This window comes from Pteropus alecto, unplaced genomic scaffold, assembly GCF_000325575.1.
Source record: "Pteropus alecto unplaced genomic scaffold, ASM32557v1 scaffold20, whole genome shotgun sequence".
Lineage (NCBI taxonomy): Eukaryota > Metazoa > Chordata > Mammalia > Chiroptera > Pteropodidae > Pteropus > Pteropus alecto.
Window position 1 is genome coordinate 5,093,016 of NW_006436298.1, and position 19,070 is coordinate 5,112,085.

The 19,070-nt window shown below is 38.1% G+C and overlaps 1 protein-coding gene across 1 annotated transcript in view; it reads left to right on the top strand.

The window, feature by feature from the left end:
* Positions 1-632: 632 nt before the first annotated feature.
* The window catches only part of MAST4 (microtubule associated serine/threonine kinase family member 4), a 309,991-nt gene continuing 291,553 nt past the window's right edge, over positions 633-19,070 (top strand). Inside the window, exon 1 of the mRNA XM_025047832.1 lies at positions 633-739. Coding sequence (XP_024903600.1) covers positions 701-739 — 39 coding nt within the window. The 5' untranslated portion in view covers positions 633-700. The remainder of the gene's footprint in view (positions 740-19,070) is intronic.

The window sequence follows — 19,070 nt, forward strand, 5'->3', positions numbered from 1 at the left end:
ATCTAAAATATTTCCATCTTTAGGCTAGGAATTGACTGGCGAGGTATTTATGTAAATGAATTGGCTTTCACGCTGGGAGGTGTAAAAGTGTTCCTCTGTGTCTGGAGAGCAGCCACCCTGAGCCCTCTGTTTTCAGGTTTTCCGGCAGCGTGTGTGTTCTGCTACATTTTTTCTTTGATGCCATCAGAAGAGATGAGCGCTCCAGGCATGGTGGTGCTGCTTGGCTGGCCAGCTGTGCCCCAGTTTCTCACCGTCCCAGTCAGCGGCTGCCTTTTACAGAGGTGTCTGTCACCGCTGATTTACTTAGCCACTTTGACCTTATAGTTGCTTCAGAAGGGGCTTGACCGCAGCCGAAAGCCACTTACTGATCGCCCAGAATGCCAGAGTGAGCATTTTGAAGAAGAAGGAAAACACGGGGATCCCCTGATTTCCTGTCTAACGGCATGAGCCTCCTCCGTCTGGATAAATGCTTTAGTTGTCTGAGCCCACTTGCTGCGCTCTCCCACCGAACTGCAAGCATCCGTGATCTCCGAAGTTGCTGGAGTGAATAACTAAGCGGGACCAGCTGACTCCGGGCTCCAATCAGCTAGAGCGTGATGTAAGTGTTTAGCAGCTGCCGGCTCTGAATTAGCGTGCTGAAGTAGAGGTAGTACAGCATGGCTAGACTGTTGTGAGAGGCTCAGAGAAAGCGGAGGGGGAGATGGATGAGTCCAGCATTCTAAGACGAAGAGGGCTCCAGGTAGGAGATCCTTCCCTTCTTGAAATGTAGCATTGTCAGTGGCCAGCCATTCAGGATTTCAAAGTTACCTTTTCATTCCTTTCTTGGGCACGAATATGTGCACAGTTCTTACCACTTGGCAACGTGATACACGAAGTCTCTCTAGTTACTGGGTTCAATGACACATCACAGGGCTCAACGAGAAAGGTTCTTTTGTCAGAGACAGTAGATGCAACTTTTAGTTTGATACTTTGGCGGTTGGTTGTTTTCCTGCTGTTAAAATTGTGGCTGGCAGTGACAGCCGATGAGTCGCTCTGGCATTCTGTCAAGTGTTTGGGAAGTCTGTGGAGGGTAGCAACCCATTCAGTTCTGGGAACACAGGACCCAGTTTTGTGTTGGGATTGACCTCCGTGGGGTGGCAGCATCTGTCTGATAGCCTTGCAGATGTGTGCAGCTGCTGAGAGTTTTCCTCTTCTCAGTAAGATGAAAGTTTCTGCTGGCAGCTCCATCCAAGTTCAGTGTAATTTGTTTATGTTGAAATGAGGAAAGATATGAATCTTATTGCTTTGCTTTTCGTGCCCAAGTTTCTCTAATTAAATTACTCTGACTTTAGTGTAAAAATGTATTCCAAGTTAAAACTTGGCAAATTGGAATACTTGAAAAAAAACATCTGTTGGCAGTTTGTAAGTTTAAGGAAGCCAAGACATAAGTATGTTCAAAATTAGCATGTTTAACTCGTTGGTAACTCTATTTTCTTGTGTATAAGTCATAGTTTTCTCTATAAAAGAATCTAATCGTTAGCTATTAAACTCTCATTCATTATTTTTGAATTTTTTTTAAACGTGTGCTTGAGAATACAGAATACATGGCACATTTAGAAATGCTTCCAGATATCCCCTAATGATCTTAGACTCACAACTGGTCTAGCTGTCTGCTTTTTGTTCTAAATGTCAATTACTAATATGATTCATAACATTCTAATATTTTAATATTATAGGTAAACTAAAGGATTGTTTGCAGGTAAACAAAAGAAGGATTAAAGAAGTCGGGTTAAATGCCATCTATTGTTCCAAACCTCAGTAAACAGACTGCCTCTTTAATGATTTTCAGTGTGGTCATTGTTTTGAATGTACAGTGTGGTTAGTCACTGCTGTGGATTTCCTTTTCTTTGTTTTCATCACATTTATAAAGTTGTGGTAATGCACAGCTGTTTGTGTGGGTTCGCATCCTCCTTGAGGCCACCAGTTAAATATGAAAAGGCTCTTTGTTAAAAAGGTGATAAACTCTAATTTAACTTCTACTGGTTCAAATTATTAGTAAATTGAGGGCAATTCTGCTGAGAGTTTTTTCTTTCCTTTAATTCACTTTAGATAATATTTAAATGTGTTTTTGATAGACACTCCTTTTTGTGGTTTATTTCTATAATATATATTATCACAACTTCAGAGGATATAGTTGCAGCATGGTGCTTTTGAGGGATATAGAGTGCTCACTTTGGCAGCACATATACTAAAATTGAGGGATATAAATTTCATAGGCCTTTTAGAAATGAAGAAATTATTATTGTGGCTATTTAAAACAATGTAGCTATTTTCTATCAAAGAGCTTTGCAACAAAGCAAATGTTCCTCCTTAATATAGTATTTACAGTGTTAGATCTTCACTGTACTTAACATACTTTTACTATATCTGCCATAACATATATAATGAATAAAGACTGTCTGCTTTCTATTATGAATAAAATAAATGTCCTCACTCTGTAAGACATAACAGCATAAAAGTGCTTAAAAGTCCTGCCACCTCATAGTTATGACTTTTGCTTAAACAAAGCCTGTTTTTCTTTTACTCCCATTATATCTAGTATTTTTAAAGACATCATATATACAGAGTAGCTGTTTTCAGAAATTCCAAAATAAGGAAACTATTTACAAAATATAAGAGGTAAGTATTTATTTGTATTACAAAAGATGTCACTGTAGAGTTCATAAGAGTAACGCCACCTAGTGAATTTAAGAATTAACTTATTTAAAAATATATACTATGTGAAACATTACAACGTGCAAATGAGACACAGCCGAAATGAAGGTAGGCTGAAACCTACAGGTTTATATTCCTGATTCTTCTAGGTAATCTTGAGCAAGTCACGTACCCTCTCGGTGTCTGTTTATTCTTCTGTCAAATACACACTGTAACATCTAACTTTTGAGTAAATGAAATAGTGATAGGTATAATTGATTTATTCTAACTTAAAGACCATATAATATATATATATACTAACATATAGTAGATACTCAATAAGTATTATATTGTTGAAAAGTGAGGGATGATTTCTATTCTTTATAACATTCCATGTCATTACTAGCGAATCAAAAGTTATATTTTTACTCCATGTTTGCTGTTTGAATTTGTCTTTAAGTTAGAATTATCAGTAAAGACAGTAAACATTTATTTACAAAGATCATTATGACAGACCATAGGCTTTTATATAATAGTGAGTCTGTTAGTCTATCACACTGAATAGATATATGTTTAGTGTTAAATGCTTAGAATTGAAACTGACCAATTCTTTAAATAACTTAAAGCCTAGTGTGAAAAATCTGGATCACTCAAATATTCCAGTTCTCTAAAATTTAGCTAGATAATAATGTAGTATGTGTTTAGTATAAAATATATGTGTAGAGCACTATATGTTTAGGGCCTATTTTTAGCATTTCAGTACCTCTAGCTCTTAAAACACAGGGATGATAGTGGTGTTTTTAAAATTTGGACTTTGAAAAATTATTTTTAGTCAGGACATATAATTTCTCAAGGCATGACTACCTCATAAAATGACAACACAACTGAGTTGTTCATCTTAAGTGACTGTATTTTCCATCTTTTCTGTGCACTGTATTAATATTTCCAGTACTACTGATAGTACTTCAATCACTGCCTTTGAAATGAGAATGAGAAAAAGAGGCCCCAATGGTTTCTAATGTTAGATTCTGGGAAACTTTTCAGATTGCGTCTCAAAACATGGGAAATCCTGACGGATGGATGGGCTTGGGCAGACCTTGGACCTGGGGCAATTTGAATTTCTGGACAGGTCTAATTTGTCAAAGGATAACTGGCTCCTTTCGGGTCTAATATCCCTCATACATGGATCATATTTTTTAACTGTCAGGGAAATTAATTGTTGTAGTGATTTCTGTTATATGTTTCTCTTTTATTCATTTTAATGAAAGTGTCCCTATCCTTAATGTGATGGATCCCAAGGCTGGAGAAAAATGAGCAACGGGCATCACTAGAGCAGGAAGGAGTCACTGAAAGAGGGAGGGCATCCCAGAGAGGCCTCTCGCAAGTCCTTTCCTGCCATCCTCCGGTGCTTTGTTTTGTCTGGTATCGTCTTCTGTTGATTTCCTTCCTCCTCAATTAAATATTACCATTTCAGTTCACTTCTAGACTGTCACATGCAGCTAGAATATTAAAATAATTTTTTTCTTATAAGATGGATTTAACGACGTAATTCGTATAATTTAGATTTTTAGATTTGTGTTTAGGATTTTTTGTTTCATTTGCTTCTTTCTCCCCATACCTGACCTCATCCCCCAATCTTATTTGAAACGACATAAAGCTAGCATTCTCAGCTTGACTTAGGCCCTGATTTTCCCTGGGTCTTGATCTGCAATTCAGTTTTAGAGAGCACATAAGCAGGTGGACTCTTACGTTCTGACTGGGTATCAAACTACCTGTTTCACAGTGCCTGAATGTAGGTCATTCAGTTCATAATGTCTCAATGTTTCTTCTATGTAATTTTAATGTGATCACAGATGTGTTTACACCTTACCTGAACTTTTATAGCGGGGTCATTATGTGTGAGTATTCCTTTGTCCTTACTTGTTCGAAGACTCTGGGTGCTTATAAGGAAGAAGTTTAGTTAGAGTATAATAATAGAACTGCTTATGAAAATAATACTTCGGGATAAGTTACTTTTGTTCTTTACAGGTTCCAGAAAGGCATAGAGACTTCTTTGGACAGAAAAGAATCAAGATGGTAAATGAACTTTTGGTAGTTCTGAGTATCTAATTCATTAGGCATATCTGACTGGTGTTTCTTATCTATAGCAGTTCAACTTCTGCCTCTGAGATAGAGATAAAATACTATAGTTTTAGTTTCCTGACCCACGGGAGATAAAAATGAATGCCCTCAAAATCTTATGTTCACTGAAATTTTTATTTTATACTCTAAGAATTATGATAATTGTTTTTTTTTTAATAAACTTAAAAAAAAATGTAAAATAAATTGGAAAGGCAGAGAGTTGGAAATAAGACCAGAAAAGTAGAATGAGGCTAAATTAGATAGCGTCAGCTGCATTTTTACTTTATCCTGCGGTAGATAATAGAAGGTCATGTGATTTTAAACCAGGGGACTGAAGTGGGGATCTAGACTGATAAGCAGGATAGATTGGAGAAGGGCCTATTACATCCTGTTGCATGATGCATTATTTTAAAATTATTGAATTTATCAGTTTCTTACACTGGAACTATAAACCCATTGAAGATTAGTGGTTTTACAGTTAGATATGTGTTCTGGGACAATGAATATCTGTCATTTTAGACAAGTTTCTTAACCACTCTTCTGTATCCAGAGCTGTAAGAGGAGATTTTTTTAAAAATGAGGTGTTTAAAGATTAAAGGAGAAAAAATAAGATTGAAGGAAATTGTAGAATTTTTAGCACAGTATCTGGCACATAGTACTTACTCAGTTAACCTTGGTTCACTTCCTTCTATATTGTCACAGAGCTTTGCATAGTATGATTTTAAACAATAAAATATGAGTATCAGGCAGGGTTCAGGCAATAAAAAGATGGCATGTATGAATTGGATCATTTGAGAAGAGTTTAATAAAAGGAACTATTATAAGGTGTAAAAGGGAAAGTAAGGAATGGTGCAGTGTCAAGGGCTAGGAGCAACAGGAAGCCATTAACATCACTAAACCTGAAGCAGTGAGGGACAGGGCAGTAACAGAACCTTGAGACAGAGAAGGCATGTGACAGATACCTTAGGTAGAGGGACACGACCAGCTCATGGTGACTCTAGGGAGGTGCCAGGAGGCATCTCAACCTTAATTTCCTCTATCCTTCTGAACTCTTGCTGGTGATCCCTATTGGTAAAACCCAACCAGAAGCCAGAGAGTGTGTGACCTCCAAGACCCAGTGTAGGCTGGAGAGCAGACCTGGATGGGCAGTTGAAGTCCATGCAGTGTGGTCTGTGGTGAGCATGTGCTGAACTGCTCCTTGCTCTTAATGTTTCACCAGCCAAAGTCAATGTTTCATAGCGCAGATCTCTGAGACCTGAACTGAGTTCCAGCATTTGAACAGATTCAAAGCTGCTTTTTTTGTGAAAAGTCACGACACCTAACTGTATCCCACTTTTGTGTGATGAAGTGTTTCCCATCAGGCTCTTAATCCTCTTGGGAAAATGTTAGCCTGTCCCTTCTACTTTAGTATCTGAAGCCCGTGGGTCTCCTTTGCATCAATAAGGCAAGATATCTATACTTCAGGTCCTGCAAGCAATCTTAATCTTGAATTGCTCTGCTCTATAGATCCTGACTCAGGGAAGTGATGTGTGAGAAAAATAGCCCCAAAGCCCTCTTACCATTTATTTCCCAGATTCCCTGAGGTCTACCCTATGGCAGGTCCTATCGTATTTAGACTGCCCCTCTCTGCGTCCCTTGAAATCCCTTTACAGAATTACAACTTCATATTCTGTCTTTGGCTTTTATTGAGGGCTGCTAGAAGAAATGGCTGTGAGAGAACACTTTGCACTGTGTAAAACTCCCCTTGAAACCCCATCCATTATGTTGTGCGTTGTCTCTTATATTAGGCACACACTAGAAATTAGCTTAGAGTTCAGTACTCACAAAGTTTCTTTTCCTCTAAGTGAACGGTATGCTTCTTCGAATCAGATAGAGAACTGGCTATGTCTTTCCATTTTTGTCTTAGCTGATTAGAACAGAAATTCATTGTCAGTTGTGATAGCTCTCTAGATAAAATGAGCCACCACCTCTTTACTGTTTAGCTCTTAGTTCCTTCTTTTGAGAGACATGTGGTTTTACTTATTACATCTGTTTAAGATCGTAAGTTGCCTGAAAAATATTTTCAACCTAAGATCTACAAATTTGATAATGTTGCATTTAAAACAGTGAAATTTAAATGAATAACTTTTGAAGACAAAAGGAAACTAAAAGACCAGCTAATCAACAAACTAGATAAACTATGAAAACTGAGAATTCCGTGAACTTGCGAAGAGCAATAAACATGCAGCAGCCACTCATATTATTGGATCAGAGTCCAATGAAATCAAATAGGGTGTTTGAATTTACTTGAAACTTACATTTCAAATATGTTAGGAGTAACGGTAGAACTTTTTAAATTGTCTTAGAAGTCATACGTTTGTCTCAGAAGCAACCCAAAACATAGAGATTAGCAAATAACTTGTGAGACACACATGTTAAAAGACAATGCTGCCATTAAAACCAGGCTTTTGACAAATATTGAATGATGGGGGGAATAGCTGACAATAACAACGCCAAGTTAAAAAAGAAAACAAGTTACGAAACTGTATACATAATGTCCATACAATTCTGTAAAAATGTGTAGCATACACATGCACACAGATGCATATACGTGTGTGAGGCAGGAGTGAGAGAGAGAGAGAGAGAGAGACAGAGAGAGAGAGAGAGAGAGAGAGAGACAGGGTGTGTGTGTATGCGTATAGGAGAGCTCTGTAGGATAGAGTGTTCAAGGCTATCCTTGCTACTAACTATAGGATGTTGGCCAGGCTAGTTAATTCCTAACCAATAAAATACATTTATTTGCAGAGTTATTGAGGATAAATTGAATGTGAAATAAAAGGACTAAAAAATATCCATCATATCTAACAATTATTAAGAACTTATTTTTTTCTTCATTATCATCTAAAATGAAAGGCTCTTTAAGACTTTTTTATTTTGTGCATCTTTTTGGAATGGAGAAGGTTAAATCAATTCCATGTGATGCATAGCTCCAAACCTTAGGACAATAGTTCAGCTGAGACTGCTCTTTTGAACCTCGCTGGAGAGCTTTCTAAAGCCTCAGGCCTAGATGTAATCCACATCAGTTCAATTAGCATCTCATAGCGGTGTGCAGCCAGGGTTGCTCCTGGGGGATTACGGGCCAAGGAACTCCTTCCTGGAGGTTGTCAAACCTTCCATTCGGAGATATAGACGTGGTATCCTCCATGGTATCCTCCATGTCTATATCTCCAAATGGAAGGTTTGACAAAAGTATGTTGGAGGTTTGGCCTCCTTTCTCCTTTCTGCTAGTGAGACCTGGGTTTATTTTTATGGAATGGTTGGTGAAGGGTGGATGTATCCACTGTATTTGTTTCTTGAATTCTCCCATAATAGCAATGGTAGTCATGTGATAGCTCAAACCACTAACCAACCCACCTTGGTGGGCAATTATTATAATGGTGTGGCTGGAGGCAGCCCTGGACCATTTTTACCCTGAAAGGACACTGGTGGTGTCCAGGTGCAGTTTTACATTTTTTTAAGTCGCTGGCACAAGCTCTGTGATTTACATCAGGAAACCACCTCAAGGGCACGGTAAGGCGGTTGCTTTGCTCCTTGAAGCGTTCTCCTAATGCCAGAGATAACAAACGCCTAAGATTTGGAACTGGTATCATAGGTGCTCTTCGGTAATGTACATGCTTGAGTTCTCAAAACATTCACTATTCTACTTAAGCTGTGAATGTGAATGCTTTTGATTCAGGCCATCGAGGACAGACTCCATTCTTTGCCTTCTTTCAGCAATTGTTTAATAATAATAATAATAGCAACAGCAGCATCAGAGGACTGTGTCTTAAATATATGCTATTGCACTTTTATTTCAGGCTCTGGCAGTACAAAAATGAATAAATATGATACCAGCCTATGAGGGTTTATAGTATGGTGGGGGAGACAGCGATCTCTGCAACAGCTAGTGCCACGACTCATGTCAGTCACAATGGGGATGGTGCCCAGCTTTGCTGCGGGAGGCTGGGAAGGTTTTGTGGAGGCGGAGATATTTCTGCTGGTTGGTGAAGGATGAATAGGTGCTGGTTAGGCAAGAAGGGTGTTTCAGGCAGAGGAAACAGGGTGTGTGAAGGTGCGGTGGCCACACAGATTCCCCCTTTTCAAAGTGGTGCACATAGAGCACGCAAGAGGCAGGACATGATAACACGGAGTCCAAAGAATGATGTCATATTGAACGATTTGGACCTTCATGTAACTATAGGAAGCCACTGAAAGATTTTAAGCAGGGCATAGAAATATTTTACCAGCTGTCAGCTTTTCTGTCAACTATTAATGAAGAATGCCTGAGAAGAGGCCAAGAACAACTAGGTGGTTAGAAATGTAGAGGTGAGAGATGACATTGATGGACTGAGATGTTGACATTGGAAGTAGAGAAAGGCAGCTGAAGGTAGAATTAACAGGACTTGTGCTCTGTTGGGAACATTGGGGAAAGAGATAGAAGGAGCTGGAGGTGACACCCAAGTTTGAGATGTTATGACTAGATAGAAATAAAAATGATTTGGATGGTGAGAAGATGATTAGTCGGTTCTGTATATCTTGAATTTGAAACGCCTGTGGAAGCCTTCAAGGTGGAAATTTCAATAAGCAGTAGGATATATGGGCTTAGACTTCCAAAGAGAGGTCAAGCCTGGATATAGATTCTGAAGTCATCCGCTTTAAATAATTAATTGAACTAGACTGCGAATAAAGAGAGAACACAATTTTTCCCAGACTAATAGATTTCTGTTGGAATAGTTTTCAAAATTACTATAAAGTATATTTTAACACGTATTTTGCAGGACTGGTTAAAGTTGCATAGAGAGCAAAGTAGTTTTATGGTTTAGTGTCAGGCCTTGAAAATAATGCATCCAATTTTGAAGATATGTATTTTTTGGGGGAAATTGCTTCCAACTTTTACAATTTGCCTACATATCTTATGGCAATACAATTTTGAAAAGGCACAATGAAATATCTCAAAGTAGAGGCTGTAATGGAAAAAGCAATTCATTCTTAAATGAAGATGATGAGGTTGGTACTATATTGCTTGAAACAGTGAATGAATCTAAAACCTGAGTGAGATTACATCAAATTCAGCCAAGATTTTTGTTCCATTTGAATGGAATATCTGTAATTGAAGACAGGGTGTGCAACCAAGAAAAACACCCTGTGTATGTACAATTTTATCAATTTTCTGACACACCATTTCCAATTCGTGTATGTATATATAAAGACATTAAATCATATTGATAAAAAAACTGAACTTTTTTTGTAACAAATGAGGATCCAAGCTTAACTTTATTAGCTGTGACACTTTCTGAGTTTCTGTCTAGTAATTTAGCATGTTGAGGAATGCAAATCCTTAGGAAAGTGTTAGGGAATTAGAGTGTATTACAAGAATTTTGAAATTATTGTAAAAAACATTAAGTATTTTTAATGGATTTTTTTTTTAACTTAGCGCTCAAAGTTAGTGACATGTCAGCTAAGTTTAGAAATATTTCATTTTATGTCATTTTCATCATAATGATATTTTGCATGATGAGATACTGGTAGTTTTATATTTTCTAATTGCCTAGCCTCTCAATTTTAACATTGTTGTGAAGGTGAAGATAGAATAATACCATTGATTTGACTATGTACATTTTTCCATTAAAACTTTATTCCACATGCACATTGTTAAGCTCACAGATTCATTTTCCATTAACTGTTTAGCAATCCAACTAAAAGATATTACGGTAAACACAAATTGGATTTAGATAGTGTGATAGATTCAACTATTTCCTTAAATTTTCACTCCTCTGTGATAGTAGCACACATTCACTCCCTTGCCTGGGCCTCATGGTCTCAGGCCAGCAAGAGACCCTTTTCCTGACTTGAATCTGGGCTTGACTCTGGGCTCAACTCTCTGACCTGCTTTGGCCAATGAGCTGTTAGTGAATGTATTACAAGCGGAGACTTGAAATATACTTGTGCAGATAGACTTGCCAGCTTACACTTTGGCGATCTACCCAGAACATGCCCTGGGTAGCTATTGCTCATTTAGCCTGGGTCCCAGAACAAATTCCCATGGGGCTGACGTATATAAACCTGCAGCCAGATGCCAAGCCCAGCAGACCTACAGTCTGCCTGCAAATGTGAGACTAAATATTGTTGTAAGCCATTCATTTTGTGGTGAGTTGTTACTCAGCATTATGATGACACCAATGCATAGCACAGGGGTAAGCTTGCATTGCGATGAAGAGCAGTGGCATTGAGGTCTCCTAGACTTCTGTGTGAATGGTGACCCACCACCTACTGGCTTTACTATTCTGGGCATGCCACCGTCTCTTAAACTTTAGTTTTGCTATTGGTAAAATGAGAATACTGCTTACCTCCCAGAAATGTAAAAATAAATAAGATAGATGCATGTAAGTTACTTTGAACAGTGTCATGCGGATAGTAAGAGCATGGTAAGTAGTTGTGGCTGTTGTTACTGGGTTTCTAGACAGTTGAGCCCTCCTCTTCCTTGTACCATGTAGCTTTGTCACATCCTAGCTGTGTGACTCTGGAGCAGTTTAAAGCTTCCCTAAGGCTTAGTTATCTTTTCTATAAAATGAGGATACTAACACCTACCTGACAGGATTATTATGAGGACTCCAACAAAGATAGGCAAATATCTAACTGTCTTCATTAGTTCAGGCTGCTATAACAAAACAACACAGATAGGGTGGTTTAAACAGTAAGTATGTATTTCTCACAGTTCTGCAGTCTGGGAAATTCAAGGTCAAGGTGCTGCAGAATCAAGATTTGGTGAGAGCCCTCTACCTGATTTGCAGATGGCTACTTCCTGGCTTTATCTTCACATGATGAAGATAGAGATCTCATGTCTTGTCCTCTTTTTATAAGGGCGTTAATTCCATCAAGAGACCCTCGCCTTCATGACCTCATGACTTCAGTCTCACCTTGGTTACCTCCCAAAAGGCCCACTTCCAAATACAGTCATATTAGGACTACGATATATGAATGTGATATATGAATGGAGACACAAACATTCAGTTTATAACACTAATCATAGTTAGGTGAGTAGGTAGGTACTTAGTAAAAAGAGCTTTATTATTGGGTCCACTATCCATATATTCCTTCATTCTTTCATTTATTATTTTCCTTAAGCCGAATTCTCCATTCCTAGCTTTTGAGTACCTACTCAAGTCCAAGTACAACACCTGCACTTTTGACTTCCCCCTGGGTTTCTAGATTCCTCGTTTTTATTAAAAGGAGAGACAACTGTGGAAGGCAGAAAAATCAAAGAACGAAGGTATTACCATTGGAAGGGTGTGACACATTGATAATGTCATGATACACTGGTAATGTAATATTTGTGCATTAACTTTACTTTTGCTCCTGTGGGCTTTAAAAAGTAACTCCTGTGGAATAAGGGCATTTACAAAGGGCAAAGAGTGGCTAACGTGGAGCCAGCAAAGACTTTTTATTGGAGCATTGAAAACTGCTACTTAGGAGAGATTCAGCATTAGTGTGCATGGATGAAGGTGGATTGTATAATGACAGGGTGGGCCCACATTTATATCATGTCTATGTTATAAATGTCATATTTAATCATGTCTATGCAGAGCTGGCATCAAAAGTACCGTTGTTTTAAATGGACAGAAACTGCTAAACTTACATTTTGTCTACTGAAAAAAATGTTTTGATGTGTTGGCTCTCAGTGATCTGACTTTTGCCTGTTTTCCTCTTTTGTACAAGTGTTGCTGTGCACTGCCTTGTCTATTTCATTTCCGTGTGTATTCACTGACCACATCAGTTATTGGCTCCTAGTATTGTATGCTTCCTGTCCAGAATTTGTTTCATAGAAACCTTGTATTCTCAACATACTTGCTTTGAAATTATTTTGATCTGTATCAGCTGGAATAGGTTTTGAGATGCTGACTACTAACTTCTGTAAGCCACTTCTGTAAAAGCTAATTGACTGATTTGGGCTGGAGGAGAGAAGAGAGTCTATACATTTGACCAATTTCACAGAGCTTACCTTGCAAGCTATTGAAATGCAAATACGGACTACACTTAGAGACTCAAAGAAGAATTCACACATTCAGTTCTTTGTTTTCTTCTGAAAAATAAGCATTCAAAATTCATGCACCTTCTATTATTCATGTGCTTTATAGTTAGGTTCCACTTATATGTCTAGATAAATCTTATTACCATTATTTAAAATTTTATGAATGAAACTTTGAATCGCTAATGCCACACTAGCCTAGACAACTTTAAGCAATCAAAATAATTTGAAACGAAGCACTTAAATGAGATCTTGTGTGTTTCTGTGTATATGCATTTACATATGCACCTATCTACAGCCATTTTTATATAAATCTGCTCTGTAAAATGGTTAAGAATTAAAAAACTCCTTATATTGTTTTGCCCCAGAAAAACCTGAATCTTTAGTAAGAGGTAGTTATGAGGCTTCTATGAGACAGCCTTGATGTCAAAACACTTTTTCTGTGTTTGATAGTTGTCTCATTAGTGGTCCCGAAACAGGATACTCTTTCTGGGGCTGCCCATTTCACCTGTATTATCAAGGCAGTCATCCACCACTTTCCATTTGTCAAGTACTTTAAAAGAATATTGTGTGTCAGCAAGGCAGTTCCTCTGTTATTTGATCTGCTCTACAATTTAGCCTTTGTGAACAGTTACTGATTTCAAGAAATCCCTTTCTCCCCTCCTCAGCAGTGGTCACTTCACCCATAACAAAGGAGAGAATAATTTTCCTAGCTAGATCCAGAGCCCTTCCTACCTAGCTTCCTGCCTAATGCCGCTTGGTGCTGGCATTAACTTTTTCTGATAAAGCCTTCAATACATGAGAGGCTGACTATCCAACATTATGTTTGGAAGAAGGAATATAGACCTAAGCGAAAACCTTTGTTAAGACTTGTGTCCTCGTAGAAGCTGATGCTTTGAATTAAGCTCTCTGTCACTTTCTGGGAGCTGCATGAAAACTGACTTTATTGGTTCTCTTTGCACTCTTGAAGGTTCTGTAACTTCCAAGTAGGGTCAGTTGTTCCAGGAAAATAACAAATGTTCATGAGAACTTTGATACAAAATTGGGACAGTGTACATCTGTGCCTGTGCTTAAGCAGAAAGGAGTTGCACAAGTCATTGTGATTGGACATTCTTTCTTATTTTTATGAGTTATCTCAGTTGTCAGCTGTTTTTTTCCCCCCCAGGCCCTTAGAGCTGTTTTCAGTGGATATGCTGGGGTGTGGAGTGGCCGTGGTGAACAGTGGCTGCATCACTTCCTGCCTCCTCACACTAGGAGGGTGTCTTTCATTATAATGGTCTTTCCGGTCATTGTCAGATGCTTTCCTTAAGTTGTTCTCAACTGCAAACTGGTGTGAAGTCTGGCATTCATCTTTAACAACTGATCCCAGTCAGGTGTGTGTGTGTGTGTGTGTGTGTGTGTGTGTGTGTGTGTTTGGGCTGTTCTATGATCTGCCCGTTGGTTTCTGCTTTCCACAATTTCCCCCCACCGTAGGAGGGGGTTTCTGAATTATGGACTATGACCTTTTAAACCTTTAGGAACATAATTTTTTAATCTTCTTTCTATATTTATTCAAAACAGCATTGCTTTGGGTATAGCATTAGAATATTGATTTGATTTGAGAAAGCATCTTTGGATTTTATATCTCTTTGTTGAAAACAGTGATTAGCTCCATTATTCTAGCATCTTCTGCTCTTCCTGCTATTAACTTATGAGCTATGGGAGGTTTTTTAACTCTATAATTGGACCAGTCTCATGGGAACATTTATCCTCTCATGCAACAGATATTTGTCATGTATTTTTAATTTGTGTAAGGCTTGGGGATACAAGGACAAACAAAATCAATTCCTTTCATCTTCTGGAAGTTTATGACCCAGAGGTGGAGAAGGCAGACTAGTAACTAGACAATTAGATGCTGAGTGTTAAGTGTTATGATGGTTAGCATGTCATATAGTAGGTGCTTAATAAACGGATGGATGGATGGATGGATGGATGGATGGATGGATGGATGGATGGATAGATAGATGGATGGATGGGTGGATGGGTGGATGGATGGATAGAGTAAGTATGTAGGATGCCACGGGAGCACAGAAAAGAACTCTTTCTCAGTGATGGAATTATCAGGAGCATAACATCAATGATGGGGGTTAGCAACTGATTTCAGTTCTGTTTGTGTTAAGTTTCTGGAAATTCAGGGGGAAATATCTAGTAGACAAGAAGGCTATGTATGAGCTTGGAAAGATAATGAAAAAAAAAAGGTCTGGAGATAGATATCATGTGGGCATTGACCGAAGCCTTTGGGAATAGATGAAATCACCCAGTGAGAGTATGAGGCACGAGAAAACAAGAGGACCTAGAAAATAACCCTGATCTACTAGGATCACTAATCTTTAGGAACACTTTATTAAGGATCAAATTAATAAATAAAAATAGATTGAATAATTCAACAGTTTTTAGTGGCTCCTACTCCATGCTGGGACTTCAAAAGTGCTCTTAGAAGAGCTGTGGTAGTCCTCATAAACAAAACACTTACTGAGCTAGTAAGTGCCAGGCACCATTCTAAGTGCTTTACATGTGTCAGCTCATTTTGCTTCTCCAGCAACCCCTTGAGAAAGGTAGTGTTGTCCTCAGTTTTCAGAGGTGAAAACTGGAAAGTCAGTTGAGCTTTCTGGGTCTCAAAGCCCATACAGTTACTAAGTGGCAGAGCCTGGCTTCAAACCTAGATGCCTAGATTCAGATCTTGGGGATATGACCACATTCTTAATGGTGTTATGATTGATTGATTGATTGATTGATTGATTTTGCCTCTCTACAGTGAGCAAGACAGCCCAACTGATAATTATCATCTACTGTGACAAGTTCAGTAGAAGTTGTATCTAGAGTCATATGGAAGCCCAGAAATGGGTGTGGAAGGGTTTTTATGTAAAGGTATCAAGTAGTCACAGATATTCAATAGAAGTAGTAATGATTTCCAATCATCCACACTTCTCCAGTAGCTTTGAAAAGTTAAAGCATTGTTGCAGCTATAGGCTTAGATGTCAGCTCTGGATATTTTATCTATAGAAGGCAGGATGGAATACTGCCCACTGCCCCAAGAGGCAGGCTGTCTTGTTCTGTAGAAAGGTAGCTAGTTTGTTGCTAGTAATTAATGACTTGGGTTCTAGAGACAATACAGCTAATCAATAACTGTATCAGAAGAGGTATATTATAGTTTAAAATCCCTGAAACATTCTCCTGAAGCCTAGAAGGATTTTATAAAATAGTTTGGTAGTGGAGAGCCCTGCTAGTAAACAGGGAGAAGTAAATAGGGCAAAAAGATGGAAGATTTTAACTTTTAGTTGCTATTCAAAGTAATTTTTGTTCTTAGAAGAGAGCGTCAAAGATATCCAAAAAGATCTGGAGATAGAATGTTGTATAGAAACAGTTATTACTTTTATAATGGAAAATAATTTTGAGTTGGCGTGTATAACTTTGTATGACTTAACCAAACTGAGACCTCACTGAGTTAGAATACAGGGTCCCCGACATTAAAGACCTCTGTGGCATTCATTTCTTTCTTGCTCCTTCTTAGCAGCTCGCGATTTGCATTTGGTTGTGTTAAAGCTGACTTGTGTCCAGAGCTAGGGGAGCATGTGATGTACTCTGGTCCAACCAGCATATTTTATCCCATGGACCACAGCGATTGCAGGTATGGCATGGAACTTAAATTGAGTTTAACCGAGTGAACTTCTGTCCCTTTATTGAGAATGTTGAGGCAAAGATGTTTCTTCTTGTTGAACATTAAGAAATATGTAGTCTAAGAGTAGCTTGAAGCTATTTTGGGTATATGAAAAAAGTTTACTTTAGAAAGATGGCAATGCAATGAAAAGTAGGGCCAAGAGATGCAAAGAAACCAGGTCCTTAATAATATGAGGCTGCCGAATCGAAGCCTGTCTGAGGCAAAACCTCTTATGAAACTTTTCAACTAAACCTGTGGGTAACTCCTTTATATTGTTTAAGCTGCTCTGTGTTGGGGAGTTTGTAACTTGGAACAAAAAGAAGCCTCACTATTTTGTGGTTTTCATTTAGTTACTATTTGCTTAAGGTAATGGTTTTTTCTTTTGAATATTTAAAAATTTTATTTTGATGCCAAAGTAAATTTAGTATGTTTTTCTCCTAAAATATGTTGCATTTTTCTCCTACAAAGATATCTTACTTTTAGTTGTTATTTTACAATGAAAATATGTTTTAATATGTGAATAATTTGTTTATAAAAAGGTTAGAAAAGGACAAAAAAAGAAAGTGATATTTAAGGAACGAAACATTTTCAGTAGCATGCAATAAAAATAATAAAATATCTTCTTCTTTGAAAGATTAGTATGTTTGTGCTTTTACTCTGCTAACCTCTTAAAAGCAGGCAGATATTTTGTTTGTTTAGCAAGTAAAGAATTATTAGGCATGACTTCCCCAGTGATCAGTTAGCCTAAGTCGTTATAATTTTTATTCCAAATGATTTGACAGTGATAATTAGCTGATGTGGCAAATCAGCATAAAGCTTTATATCATTATTACCTTTTACCATTTCTACTTTAAATAAATTGTTTACATCTGTTGGCTATTAGTTGCAGTCGTGTGAGGATTAGGATGTGTGGAACCAGTACGTCTAGGCTAGTGATTTCTTTTATCCTCCATTTCTTTTTTGTCTTTTCTTCCCAGTTTTCCTCTTCTTTCCAGTGCACTGACCTATGAAATGTTCTCAGATTTGGTCTGTTGTGCTCATGATGGAAGATCCAATTCTTTAAATGCTCTTGCCAAACATATTTATGTCTGTAGCTGCAGCGTTTATACACATGGCATAGGCAGGACCATGGCTGGTGTGCTCACAGCAGAAAGCTGTGTTAGACACATGGAGGCGGTTGACTTGCATGCTGCCCACCCCAGCTTCATGTTCTTTTCACATCATCAATTAATGAAGTGGAATTTTAGTGAGGGTTGTAGTCTCTGCACAATAGGAAACCTATTTGACTCAGTGAAAGTAATTGAGATAATTGGAGGTGTCCTTGTTCTGTGTTCTCTTCGTTCTTTTGGACATCTTTGAATTGTGATGTAGCCAAACCAGAGTTCTATGGTCTAGAGTTTGACCGTAAAGCTTTTTTTGTTTTTTCATAGATTTGATGGAGATTTTGAGAGTTCTGTCTAACTTTCCCCAATTTATTCCATTTTGCTTTCTATATCAGTGGGAGGTTGAAGAAGCAGCAGAACCTGAATCTATTATCTGATCTTCGCCAAGGAGACACCTCTGCCTTCTGCGGGGAGCTTGTCTGCCTCTTTGGACCCCTTGTCTTTGCTGTCTAGATCTCTGTCCTGCATCCTACTTCCATCTCTATCTCTGTTCTCCTCCTGGCCTTCCCTTCTATCTTCCTCTCCCTCATCCTCTCTTCCTCTCTTCCTTCTTTCCCTGCCCGACCTCCCTTTTCTCTTCCTCTGTATTTTTTTTGTTTGTTTATTCTTTTTTTCTTGAGTTTACTTGGACTTTCTTTTTTCTCAGAGAAGCAGTTTTCTACCTTAAACCCCCAAGCTAGGGTAAGGTGTCCCCTCTACAGGTCTTCATCACTTGGCTCAGCTCTTGTCAGATGCCATCATGACTGCCTATTCTTTTGTCTCTCTTCATGCCAGGAGTTTATAAACTTTTAGGATTAAGAAAATTGTCTTGTTCCCTGTTAGACCCCAAATACACAGTCAGACATGTGGTAAATGATCAGTAAAGTTTATTTTCAAGGGCTAAGTTCCAGGTTATTTTCATTCTCTTTGCGTTTTTGAGCCATTCTATTATGTATCTATGTCATGTATTTTTTGTTTTTAATAATCAGAACAGAAACTTTAAAAAGAAATGTATTTTGATAAAAGCTATGTGTGAAATGAAGGAGACTCTGTCAAGGTCCATTCATATGTTAATGGGTCCTTGACAAAAAGCATATTACCTCACAGGCATGAGGCAATTATTTATAGTGGTTACATCAGCCAGAATAAAGATGATAAATTCTAGATTCTTATCCCTGCACATCCTCTGACTCACTGCAGAATTCCAGGTAAAGAATTTGTCTAATATGCCTTCGCTGCCTCTGTAGCTCCTCAAGGGTTATGGTATAGAGCTTTTCTATAAAAAAGTGTTCCTTTTGCTTCAACAGCTAACATATGAGGTGCTTAGAATTAGAGAGTCGTAGAATTTTAAGTCCAAGAGAGAAGCCTTAGATTTAATCCTTCATCTTCCAGC